This window comes from Apostichopus japonicus, chromosome 17, assembly GCF_037975245.1.
Source record: "Apostichopus japonicus isolate 1M-3 chromosome 17, ASM3797524v1, whole genome shotgun sequence".
Lineage (NCBI taxonomy): Eukaryota > Metazoa > Echinodermata > Holothuroidea > Aspidochirotida > Stichopodidae > Apostichopus > Apostichopus japonicus.
This window is the reverse complement of record NC_092577.1, coordinates 21,276,101-21,288,907: the sequence shown is the minus strand read 5'-3', so window position 1 is coordinate 21,288,907 and position 12,807 is coordinate 21,276,101. Positions and strand designations below refer to the sequence as shown.

The 12,807-nt window shown below is 38.2% G+C and overlaps 1 protein-coding gene across 1 annotated transcript; it reads right to left on the bottom strand.

The window, feature by feature from the left end:
* Nucleotides 1-1,713: 1,713 nt before the first annotated feature.
* On the bottom strand, nucleotides 1,714-10,926 carry LOC139984485 (uncharacterized). Its single transcript, XM_071998400.1, has 6 exons — nucleotides 10,867-10,926; nucleotides 8,078-8,225; nucleotides 7,696-7,804; nucleotides 3,697-3,781; nucleotides 3,024-3,119; nucleotides 1,714-1,947 (listed from the first exon to the last, which is right to left on the bottom strand). Exons 1-6 carry the CDS (start codon nucleotides 10,924-10,926, stop codon nucleotides 1,720-1,722), a joined length of 726 nt encoding a protein of 241 aa, XP_071854501.1. The 3' UTR covers nucleotides 1,714-1,719.
* Nucleotides 10,927-12,807: the final 1,881 nt, after the last annotated feature.

Sequence of the window (12,807 nt, the reverse complement as noted above, 5' to 3'; positions counted from 1 at the left end):
ATGAAGACATCCACTTGCTTTCTTTGGTCAAGGGAGGAGGCCCATTCGTTGATGACAGAAACGAGCTGGGTCTCGCAGCTATGGTATTTCCTGAATGCATGCTTAAACCCATCAATGTCTCACTAACGCAGCGTTTAACGTGACGCGAAAAGGACACGGACCCAAAGGCCAACAGAAGCAAAAGAAATAAAACACTACAAACAGGCCCCAAAAAGCCAACCCCAAACCACAAAGAGAAAAATTAAACCAACCTATATTACGTAACGACCACACAGCCCCCACACCTACCAACTAACTCACTCAAAATTTCATCCGGGGAACGCCGTCCCGAAAGTAGACGACAGGCTTGCGCTAGTGTCTACGAAAGGTATCCATGCGCAACGTGATGTCACTTTGCACGAGGGGGAAAACATCCTCTACCCTCCAGACGTCCCCATCGAAAACAAGGCGGCATCTGCTGTTCCAGATGTGTCTACTGATGACAGGTGGGTGGTTGGGCGTTTTGTCTCTGCGTGGTCGGTGGGCGTATGAACTTTTTTGTCTCGCTTGACCTGAGTTTTCGTTTGTAAGAATGGGATAGTTCGGTAGTGCCGTTTGGCCGTGACGTTTTGTATCCCGCATGGCGGGTGACGTAAAAAGCACTCTGCAAGAAATGTAATGTCCTTCAAAAGTCGCTTAGCCAGGGCTACCTTCTTCAGTGCCTCGTAGGCAGATGATCCTGCCTTGAGCCATACTTTCTTTCTCTGCTGCAGATCTGTCAATGGATCATGGCTACATTTGTGGGTAAGTTAGGATCATCTGCCCACTCTTGCTGTCGTAGCACATGGTAGACCACAGATGCACCAACAGCTCCTGGTCCTTGTTGCAGCCTCCGGCACAAAACCACAGATGATTGATTATGGATTTTATCCAAGGTTCCAATTGTTTTTTTCCCTTATTCTTTGCCGCTTTGCGCAATTTGCTTTTGACATTTTTCGCTCGGTGAAAAATATCCAAATTATGTTTTACAGAACTGTAGTTTGTACGCATTAAATTTCTTATTCCTGGGTGACGGTCAGTAGGAAATCTTTTTACATTAAGTTTACAGTCATTAAGGACTCTATCCATACACCTCTGGAAGCCCACTGCTTCCATTCTTTCAGATGCCCCAGTTTCTGAAACTTCCATGTCTACCACCTTCTCTGAACTGACATCCATCAAAGAGTAGCTACAATACTTGGCTGAAAACCCTGGCGGATCACAACGCCCATCACCAATAACATCACTTGAGGATCCTTTCAATATGTCAACTACTGCCTTTTGATGTGCATCCCAGTAACTCCTAATCTCTGGGATGAGATACATCATAAATACATCACAAAAGAACTGCAAATTTAAAAATTTCATGAATTAAGCAACTCTTTCATATGTCAGTCCTGAGAACATGGTAGCCTCAGAACAGATGAGGTTTCCAGTGGGCATCCTGCTTTTCTATTTCTGTCACATTACTTGAACATTGGGAACATTGGATACGATAACAAAGCTGTTTTATGTTAGCCTGAAATACTATAAACTTTAGTTCCCTACAGCCTTTGTTGCAAAGGAGTCAGTCAGTGAAAGGATTGGTAGTTCTGCTTCCGGTTCATAGTATGGATCTCGCTTTTCATCATCCTGGAATCCTTTTTCACTGCTATCACTGTTTGTCCTCACCTTTTTTTCAATTTTAATGGGGGACTTGTGTTATTCCAAGGACCTCTGTGGTGGCAAAGTCTCTTGCTGCAGTGGGGTCTCCTGGGGTGGAGCCATTCCCTCGGAGGACACATCCGCTGATAACATGCTGTATGGTTGGTCCAATTCTACTGTACAAGCATAGTGGGTTTTGATTTCTGCTATACCAGCTTGGCATCTCATCTCTGTAACGTCAGTTTTATCTGTCTGAGTTGATGCGCAAACTCTGGAAAGGGCATCCTGTACAGTAATAAACGAAAGAGCGTACACACTTGAGTTGGACTAACATAAGATAAGCATTGATTTGAAACTGCCCAAACCAAATTTAAAATACCAAATTTTCAGACATTAAAAATGATTACGGCATGCCTTACAATTAACCTTCAAAAATATCATACAACAAACAAAATGTCATGCATGTTTTCCAAAACCTGCTTGTAAAGAACAAATGCGATGGCCCATAACTGACTGATATATAATTTCAAGGATTGAACTGTACCAAAAATATTGATACACCATTTAAGGCACTGACATATCTACTAATTGACATTGACACCCAGTTTTACTGAAGAGTACAAAACTGTATTGTGACTTAAATTAATGTAAAAACATGTCTTTTCAACCAATTTGCATTTTGAAATGTGCAGTGCTCTGCCTTTACAGTACTTTTTTATAGAGGCAACCCACCTGCCCTCTTTTGTTTCCCCCATCCCTCAGAAAAAAACAAATTGTATGTAGTTACCTTGCGACAACCTTAACGGGGGAAAAAAGGAAAGAAAGAAGTTTTCCTGTTTGGTACATGAATGGCCCTTAGGCCATCATTATAAAAGTGTACGTTTGGAGTAACTGTACCTTCTCCGAAAATTCCTACCTTCTCAAAAACATTTTCTGCAAACTAAATATTGCCTACGTACCCAAATGTTTCAACCGACTGGGCTACTCCAAGCTAACAATATTTTAAGGATGACATTAATTATGGTTTCTTTCTGAGATTAAAAACGAGCCCACAGCTTGACTGGGTAGATCCAAGGGAGAGTTTACAGACCTTAAAGCCCCTGTAAAAATCATCGGAAATTGTTAATTCATAACCACTATTAAATGCGGTGGCCTTTTTTTTTTAGCTCTTTAGAAAATTTTCGAAAATATTCTGGGATCCACTCTTGGAGGGCCCCTTTTTGAAATGGAGTTGAGGGCTGTTGTGTATATTTGAATTTTTTAGTGACACTCCATACTTTATTTCCAACTTCAAAATCTTCTTAGGGATGCAAACAAACCCATATAGTGTAAATCAGATAACAAGTTAAAGCCAAACTTACAGGTAGGAATTGCTGAGTGATCCGTGTTACATCAGTTGTGGGTGTGACAGCAGGACAAAGAACCTCAGCAGGTGGATCAAAGAGAGTGGAAACTCCCTGTTGATAAGAGAATTAAAACAACATTTAGTTCCAATACAAAATCACAACTATTCCAGTAAAAAGTATAAAATTGACATTAACTGCAGTCATACTACATTTTGAACATTTAATGTTAAATATTTTCATTTCTTGAATTTTCATGTGTGCCAAAATTTACATTAACTGCAGTGAAACTAATACATTTTGAACATGTAATGTTAAACATTTTCAGCTCTTGAATTTTCATGTGTGCCAAAATTTACAATTAACTGCAGTGAAACTAATACATTTTGAACATTTAATGTTAAATATTTTCAGGTCTTGAATTTTCATGTGTGCCAAAATTTACATTAACTGCAGTCAAATTAATACATTTTGAACATTTAATGTTAAATATTGAAGCAATACTTAAACAAAAACATGAAGTTTGTAAATTGAGAAGTTCAGTAATATTGCATGTAGAATAGAATACATATAACCAGGTACGTAGCCAGAGGGGACATGGGGCACGCCCCCTCCCCAAATGTTTAAATTTCAGAATTTTTTTTGGGAAAAAACAATTCTAAACAGAAAAAAATGTAATAAATTTTAATACCTTAGGTGAACAGTGTAATGGCTGACACAGTGTACGCTCCTCTGAAGGTGGCTGATCCTTTGCTGCCAAAAGTTGATTTGATTTCCTACCAAAAAAAAGTATAAAAACATAAACATTTGAAAAAGTTGATGAACAAAAAAATGGAAACATATGGCAAAGTAGGAGCAGTCTATAAGAATTTGCTGGACATTATATCCACGGCACCGATATTTTGACTCTAATTTTAAGATAACCAACAGAGAGAGCATAAATTGTTAATATGTTAGTATTGGTTATACTAGCTCTCAATTCACATCAAAATTAATTTTAAATCATGTTTAATAGCGAACTTTCAAGCCTTTGTTGTTGCCAAAAGCACTGGTCGATCATCTCCGTGGCTGCTGTAACTAGTGAACCACCTCCAGGGTGGGGGGCAGAGGGGGATCGTCGCCCCCTTTAAAGTTTGTGATTTTTTTATTTTAAGCCACATTTTGTGAAATCATAATGTGCCGTCAACCCAGGACTATCGAAGATAAGCGATGGACTGGGGGATGTGCCCCCCCCCCCCTCCCGTGATCAGTTTGATGTAGTGACCCATTTTTCCCTTTACAAAATTGGCTTCCAAAAATATGGAAAATCCACCCTTCAACTACCAACCCTTCAACAAAAAAAACCCTTCAACTACCAACATGGATATTGCTCATTTTTAACCTGGGGAATAAACACAGTTAACTATGCCACGGGGTTCATGGCTGATTTGGATTTCATTTCCCTAACAGCATAAGATAAGCCCTTGTTGGGTTTTCAATGATTTTACTAGTGCCATGTGAAGCTGTGAACTGTACTAAGTAACAGAATCAATGTAAGCTTATTGTACTAGTGCCATGAGAAGCTGTGTTATTTTAGCGTTAATATTAAATTATATCTGTGTATTTTTTTAATGAATACGTGACGATATGCAAAACAAATGATTTTTCTACATTTATTCATATATAAATATACACTTTGAACCCCACATCATTCACAGATTGGCGACGTAATGTTATACTCCGATGAACTGCGCGATATAAACAAATGACTTTCGTTAGGTTTTACCTGTTTCGCTGATCTTTTCAGATGGCGCAGTGCTCGACCGTGGCCTTTCGGGCGACGATGGAGGGAAATGGTTGGAAGGAGCCGGGTTTGAAGTTTTTTCTAGGTTTAGTTCGAAGTGGTCCTCGCAAACAACTTTGTATTTGTGGAACGTAAAGTTGTCGACGGTATGGCCAGTCGCGATCTGATGTAGCCATTTCTGGGAAAGTTCTCTCTTCTCCGGGTCCGTTATTCCGTCAGAAATAACAAAATCGCTTCCCCTTAGATTTTCCAGCACCATGACGATTTTTACAAGCATAAGCTTGGCATTCCGGCATAATTGAAACTTTTTTCAGCCACTTTTTCGTAACTTTCTTTGGCCAATGTTAACACAAAATCTGCATATCAATGTACTGTGTGAGTGATTGGTTTCCGTGAAACGAAGTGAATCTTCTACGTCACTATATTGAGGGCGGGTGTACAAAATGGCGCGCCCCATACATTTGATTATAGTAGCGGCAAAATCGGACAAAAATAAACCAAGGCGTGTACAGTGTTTATAATATATGTTTCCATCATAAGGGTTAAGGAAATGTTGTGGGTTTGTGTCTCCTTTAAACTGTTAATTTGGTAACTTACCTACATCCTGTTTGTCTTCTTCATTAGCTCTAACTTACTTCCCACTTAGTATATAACAACCCCTCACACTATACACAAATAAAGAAATGAAGAAGTTTGAAGGCAATGAAGGTGATATAACTTTAATTTGCTTCCAATTCCTGGAAGTTACGGGTAAGGAAAAATATAACCTATATAATAGGTAAGAATATCAGTGGTATGAAACACATGCACACAAAAGTCTTTTGTCATGTAAATATAGTAAGGCACACAACAAAGTATGAATATAGAGAATATTAGAGACAAATGTTGAGAGTGTGACTGGTATTCTCACACATGAGGGCAATGTATGTAAGGGCTTTATGACTGAAAGTAGCTTCCCATGCCAACTATACTCAAGGACAGGACATGGTAACATGAGGGAATGTACAGAAGAAGCAGATTGAATACAATGATGATGATGATGTAAGTCTATACCAGGGAGACATCAAGTAAGAAACATTTATGACATACTGACAATAATGGCACACACTTCAAAAGTTTTAAAACTTCAATGCTTTCAGATATGTCGTAACACTTATAGACGACAGACTGTAGATGGAAACAATAACTCCCATAATTATAGATAAAAGTGAACATGTGCACATATTGAAAAACAAAAGACCTCCGATATTATAAACAAAAAGTTGGCGAGAACAATGGCTGGACGGACTACAAATTTGCAGGCAAATTGCAAAGCTACTTCCTTTGTTGAAATAACACAAGTCGTAAAGGCATTACAGTTTCAGAAAAAGCATAAAAAAAATGTCGTATGGTAATTAAGGATAATACAAATTATTATTATTATGCAAAATTTCTATACCGCCTTATCCAATCAGAAATTGCTCTAAGGCGCTTTACAGTAAAATACAAACAATCATGATATACAAATATATAAATCGATAATGTAAGGTATAAAAAGGGTAGAAAATTTGTTAAATATCATCTGAGAATAAATTGTATAAGAACTGCAAATGTAAACAAAATCAATAACAAAAGTTATTCATCAAAGTAATTATGTTTGTATATGAATACGTTATCGGAAAAGGTAACTGAGTTCAAAACTTACACAAATTTAACTTGGCAGGAATAACAAACAATGGCTGAATGGAGATGTAATTTGTACTTTGGTGGCAGGTTTATTATTCCCATTGTTAAATTAACAATAGGTTTTGCAGTAATCACTTCAGGTATGTCATGAAGATATCCATATAGTACTGAATGTTTAAAGTGATATCTATAGGTAGTATGTTGAAGCTTACATTTACGTTAGAAATATGGAAGGTCATCAATATTATGAATTAGGAGATAAATCTGGAAGAACTAATGCTTTGCAAAGTGATCTTTATAAAAACGTTTGTAATGATCTCAACTATGCAAAAGAAAAAGACAAGCTTTTATGTGCCACAACACGAAGTCGCAAGAATTGGCAATGTGATTGAAAGACAAAGTACAAAGAGGCAGCCCATTGGTGTAACTAACATAAAAAGAGAATTTAGCACATATCGAGCAGCTTAGCGCAAACCAAATGTAGGGGATTCCAGTATTCCTGTTTCCATTCTGGTCTTCCAAGTGTCAAAGTTGGAATGGGCTGGGAGCCCTAACACAAGTGAGCATGTGTTTGCTGCTGGGTATATACTCCCATAGTGTGTTACCTCCAAAGATGGCGCAGGGTGTAAACCCAAACGATGGAATAACATCACACGTAGTTGCAAATATAAGTAATTGTTGAAAAGTAACAAAGTAACTGCACGAGTGAATTTGTTACCAATTGGATCATTATTTATAACAGTAAACAAATTTTGTTATCATGCCACTTAAATGACATGCACTGTGCAGAGTATTTCAATGTTAACAGTTTGATTATTTCTCCAGCCCATTGCATATACCTGAAAGTTCCAACCAACATTTTGCCATTAAATAACGTGACATGTGACACATGTAAATCCTATGTAATCATCTGAACTATGATACACTCTAATATAGGTATCATACAAAGAGGGTTGAAAAACAGCAACGGGTAAAAAAGCAAGAAAAACATGGAATGGTAGTGTACTGAAGCTGCAATCCAAATGCGATATACATAGATCTGAAAAGAAACAGGGTTAACATGAATTACTTAACAAGAATTACTTTAGTTCATACAATAACATGTCATGTAAACAAATTATCACACTTGAAATTACCTTCAACATCAATTAGCCAATCTCTCGACAGTCAAATTATTCTGTTCTCAATGTTCCTCCTATTGGACCCACGTGGTGACAGAGATGGAGCCAACATTTCTCGCACTGTTGTGTGGTCGTGCCGCTCTTCTGGCTTGACAAAGATTCACTTAAATCCATGTGGATGTTTTTGTATGGCGGGTAATATGCCACCTGTTTCAAGACCCTCCTTGAATCTGAAAGTAATACACGTAATGTAGCAGAATAAAATCAGTTCGTAGATTCTTGCCTCTAGGCATCGCAAGTATGTTTTATATAAAAGCAATTTGTTTGGAAGGGTTAGGCAAAGCAAACTCAGAGGTGTGATAACACTTAGTATCACGATTTACAGCTCATGCAAAAGTAGTAAGCCAAAATTATGATTTCCCCTAGTACTTGCTACAAACTATTCACATGTTCGGTTAAAATTGGAACTTTACTTACTGGTCTAATTGCAGCTTGCGCTCTACCAAATAAGTAAAATGACACAGCATCCTCTACAAGTTCATCCGTATCGGCTAACGACTTAATCTGTCGTATGGAACCAAGTATGGAAAGGACGTCCTGACTCTCTTGTACTTCCTGCACAACATCCTCCAAAGTGACAGCATCTGAAATCTATTGTTAAAACCAAACAAAATTGGTGCTTAAATTGAATGAAGGATTTATCTTAAATGATGTTACAGACTGGTTTAGTACCAGTTGGAACGACAGCAATATATTTTATTGATTCCTTGTCGAAGGCGCGAGGAATCATTGCAATGGTCATGAAGTGTGTGTGGTGTTTTTTGGTCATGAAACAATCTAACGAGAGATGGATAATAATAGTAAAGTTCAAAGTAGGTATGTGGGTTCCTTTTGGGGGACTCTGTTGTGGGTTTGGTTTTGGTAGGCTGTTTGAGGTCAAGAAAGGTCCAAGTGTAAAAACATGGTTTATACAATATCTAAAGCAGTGAAACTTGGTAAAAGTTCCAACATATCATGTCTATTAAGTTTCATAACAGTCAAAGATCATTTTCAATGTGTGTATGTAGGTAGCTACGGCAGCTCAATAGGGCCATGGTACCCCAAAAATTGTCGTTTGTGAGACATTTTTTTAGTTTGTATTTCGTTTTTCTGAGTTATAATTTCGTTTTGTTGGTTGCTTGTGCTTTTTGTTCGTTTTCTGCGTTGGTTTTTGTTTTCGTTTTTATGAATTTTCTTTTCCTTTTTCTCACTTTTTCCCCCTTTTTGTTCGACTTTGCCTAGCCTATACTTGCAATGTGTTTACATTCACGTTGTAATCAGCAAAGCCAAACGCTTCGCCTGTCTAAGATCACTGTAAACCTACTGCTGCAATGGCTGCTAGCTTGTCTAGGGAGCAATTGCCTACATTGTATTTCAGGCTCGGGTATTCAAACATAGAAATAAGGACTGTGCTAGCAGTAAAGCATAACATCAATATAAATGAGCGCCATACGAAAAGGCTCCTTGACAGCTTAGGTATGTATCAACGTACGTGTTTATCGGACGACGTCGAAATCGCAGAGTTCATTGAAAAGCATATTCGTACCTCGGGAAAATTGCATGGATACAAATGGATGCACTAAAATGCAGACAGGCAGGGTTCATGGCAAACCGGGAAACGGTTCGACTGATTCTATCGACTTTGGATCCAGATGGGGTTAGACTCAGATCAAGACAACAGATCATACGTCGTACTTACCATTCTCGTGGCCCTAACTTTGTGTGGCACGTGGATGGCTATGATAACTTAAAAAGGTATGGAATCGCGATTAGTGGTTGCATTGACAGCTTTTCGAGAAAGATTATATGGCTGGAGGCATCTTATACAAATAACAACCCCGCGATAATTGCCGCTTATTTTGTGAATGCGGTACAGCACTGTGGCGGATGCCCATCAATAGTTCGGGCTGACATGGGAACGGAAAATGTTCTCAAAGAACAAGTGCAGACTTTCTTTAGACGAAACCAAGCAAACAATCCATTTATATATATGGCAAAAGCACCCGAAACCAACGAATTGAAGCATGGTGGGCTATGCTAAGAAAGCACTGCTCTCAGTATTGGATGGAATTGTTTCAAGCCCTGTACGACGAGGGGCACTTTTGTGCAGACTCTTTGGATCAGTAACTTATCAGATTCTGTTTTCTAGAAATTATTCCGGTGAGGGAACCAATTATAATTATCAGCGTGGTACCGACAGTATCCATATAGCCTACCCGTAATCGAGTCCCACTATCTGTACCCGTCAGTACTCATTAGCTATGCAAAAGTAATCAGTGTTGCACAGTGTCAGTATTTCTTTTGGTAACCCTATATAATTTTCTCTTAACTTCTTGCTATCTTCTTTGTAGCTTGGTGTGTGATGTGAAATTTTCCGAGTAGACAACAGCTACTAACAACTGTCCTCTGAATGAAGGTTAAACAAAGATGACATATTTACATATTCCTTAGCCTATGTCATCTTTGACGTCACAGATTTGCATATGTAGATCACGTTGATTCATAATGTTGGTGTGAAACTGTAATGTTATTGAATACGCATTACATGCAAATGTGCAGACATTGCATTGTATTTATATAATCTACCGGAACCATTTGTGTTAATGAGTTGTACATTTGTATATTGTAAGCCAAGTTAGAGCACGCCGTCTGCTCGTCCTGGTTCGCCCTGTCTCTCCAGCCGTCAACAAGTAATCTTGGACATCTCGTCCTAGATCTGTCCTGTACAGTATGACTATGTTATGTTGTAAAATACACTAACTTGTTAATACTCAACGTCGACTGTGTTCTACTTGATTGCCCGAAAGAACTCATTATTCACATAAACAAACATGACGGAAAGAGGAATTGTTCGTGAAATGGTCAACATTTGATGAGTTTTTACGGGGAGTGTGGCTATTTTCACGTTTTCGAATTCAAGGCTCTTTTACAATAACATGACCTTTTTTCAGGTCAAAACCTGAAATTACTCGCAGGTGAAGTAAAGACGAGATGGAACACGAGAGGGCCAGCCTCCGTATAGCCCAGCGACATTGCAAGCAAGCAAGAACTGTCTAAGCTGCAATTTTTTGACTCTTCCCCTCTCAGTGTATAAGAGAAATAACCAATTTATATCAATGACGTCATGGTTATGTTTCCTTACAGAAGGAGCTACATGGAATCAGTATTGAATGGAACCACCATTACATAAGGAAATGAAGTGAACGAGGAGGTAATCCACATCATGGACGCCCACCAATTATGTACGACGTACCCGAGATCTTGGAAACAGAGGACTACCTTTGTAGAGTTCCCGAGGAGGAACTAAATGCATTTAGGGAAGAATGTAATTTGAAGACTGATATACCCTGTGACGAAGAGTTGCATGAACTACGCCTTTTGTTAATTGATGAAAATCATTTGCATATTCCTTCAAATGTTGAGGACGGAAGACAACTTTACTGCTTAAATTCTTCGCGCTGAATTTGGGTGATAGCCTAATCTGATCGATAAAGGCAAAAACTAGCCTGAACCAGGGAAAATTGATTTGGTATCAAGCAAAGCATAATTTTGTGTCGGATTATATATCCCAAATCCCCTAAACACAAATTCTGCTTTCTTTGATACCAAAATCAATTGAATGGCAATTTCTCGTGTCAAACCTTTTTTCAACCAGACTGTATTTTGCATATATGTAACGTGGTTTATGACTGACTGTATACGAGAGTAACCTGATCTCTATGATGTTTTGCTTTGCCATTACCCATTGTTGTTGATTTTAACAGCTTTGATGAGTATCCTTTCGTGATCCTTGTTTCAGAATCACTATAACTACAATTGTTGGTTCGTAGGGTCTTAAGACTTCAAATTGCTTTCTTATTATTTTTCATATATACACTTTTCATACAGTGTTAATCTAAGTTAGTCAAATTGACTAATTAAAATAAGTCCTGCACAGTGCTTCGTACGCCTAATTAAAATTAGTCAAATGACTAAGCAGCAAAGATTAGTCGTATGACTAATTAGCTAAACTAGTCAAGTGACTAATATATCATAGTCATATGACCATTCATTTAGTCTGGTGACTTCCAAAATTAGTCCTGCACAGCACTTGACCTGTTATTCATTAGTCATCAGACTAATGCGCCATCCATCACGATTTTGATTTCACTTTAGCGGATGTTTTGGGCCTCCAGTTTGTGTGGAGATCTTCGTGTGCATAAAATCTGTAAGTTTCACTCAGGGTTCCTGCTGGCTGTTGCAATACAATCCGACCCCCCTCCCTCCCAGAAAAACAAAAATTGGGCAATCTTGTGGGGTAAATGAAGGAAATCTTATTGCAAGGTTGAAAAGGTATGTTTGAATAAAAAATACAGAAATCATGGCTTTATTTTACCACTCATTTATTGCTATAACATATCTTGAAAAGCATACATGAAAAGCCTCAATAGGAGTGTTACAGCTAGAATGGGGTGATATTTCTCCCATGGTTCAATCATTAATAAAAACTTTGTCAGATTAAGCCAATATTTTCAGACAACTGTTTCAAGGGATGCAAATATTATAAACAAGTTGGTCCCAAATGGCTGTCCCAATCACCAAATTGTGTCAGAGGATTGAAAATACAATATATTTATATAAAAGTTATACAGCAGTATGTCCACTCATACATAATGGACAAATACATTTTAATAAGAACTGAAAAGTCAAAGTTCTATTAAAAACATGTCATGTTTCACGACTCAATTCGTCGCTTTAAAATGTACTGCTACACAACAAGTGTGAAGTTGACCAGAAAATACTGGATGATTTTCTGGATGAAGACCATGGTTTTTGGTTCCTTGCTGAAAGCAAAGGAACCTATGTATTCAGGTTGGCGTGTGTGTGTGTGTGTGTGTGTGTGTGTGTGTGTGTGTGTGACGCTTAAGCTTGTATGCACGATAACTCAACAAGGGATTGACTGATCATGATTAAACTTGGTGGGTGGGTGGCCCATAGTGAGTAGATGAACCCTATTGTTTTTGGTGCCCACAAAGGTCACCAAAGGTCAGTTATGGTCCAAAAACCCAAAATACTAAAACTGCAATAACTCCCAGTGCCAATGTGCGACAAGGTTGATATTTTGGGACAAGTTGTGAACTGGTTAGGGCAATATTTTGAAACTTAACGGTCATGTGATCTGAGGTCACCAAAGGTCAATTAATGTTAAAAAACT

What these genes read in the sequence shown, in the direction of transcription:
- LOC139984485 (XM_071998400.1), bottom strand. Translation starts at nt 10,926, where the DNA reads ATGCATTTAGTTCCTCCTCGGGAACTCTACAAAGGTAGTCCTCTGTTT. An exon ending in CTCTGTTTCCAAGATCTCGG is followed by an intron (nt 8,226 to 10,866) that starts GTACGTCGTACA and finishes TTTTAACAATAG; the next exon opens with ATTTCAGATGCTGTCACTTT. An exon ending in TCACTCAGCAATTCCTACCT is followed by an intron (nt 1,948 to 3,023) that starts GTAAGTTTGGCT and finishes ATTACTGTACAG; the next exon opens with GATGCCCTTTCCAGAGTTTG.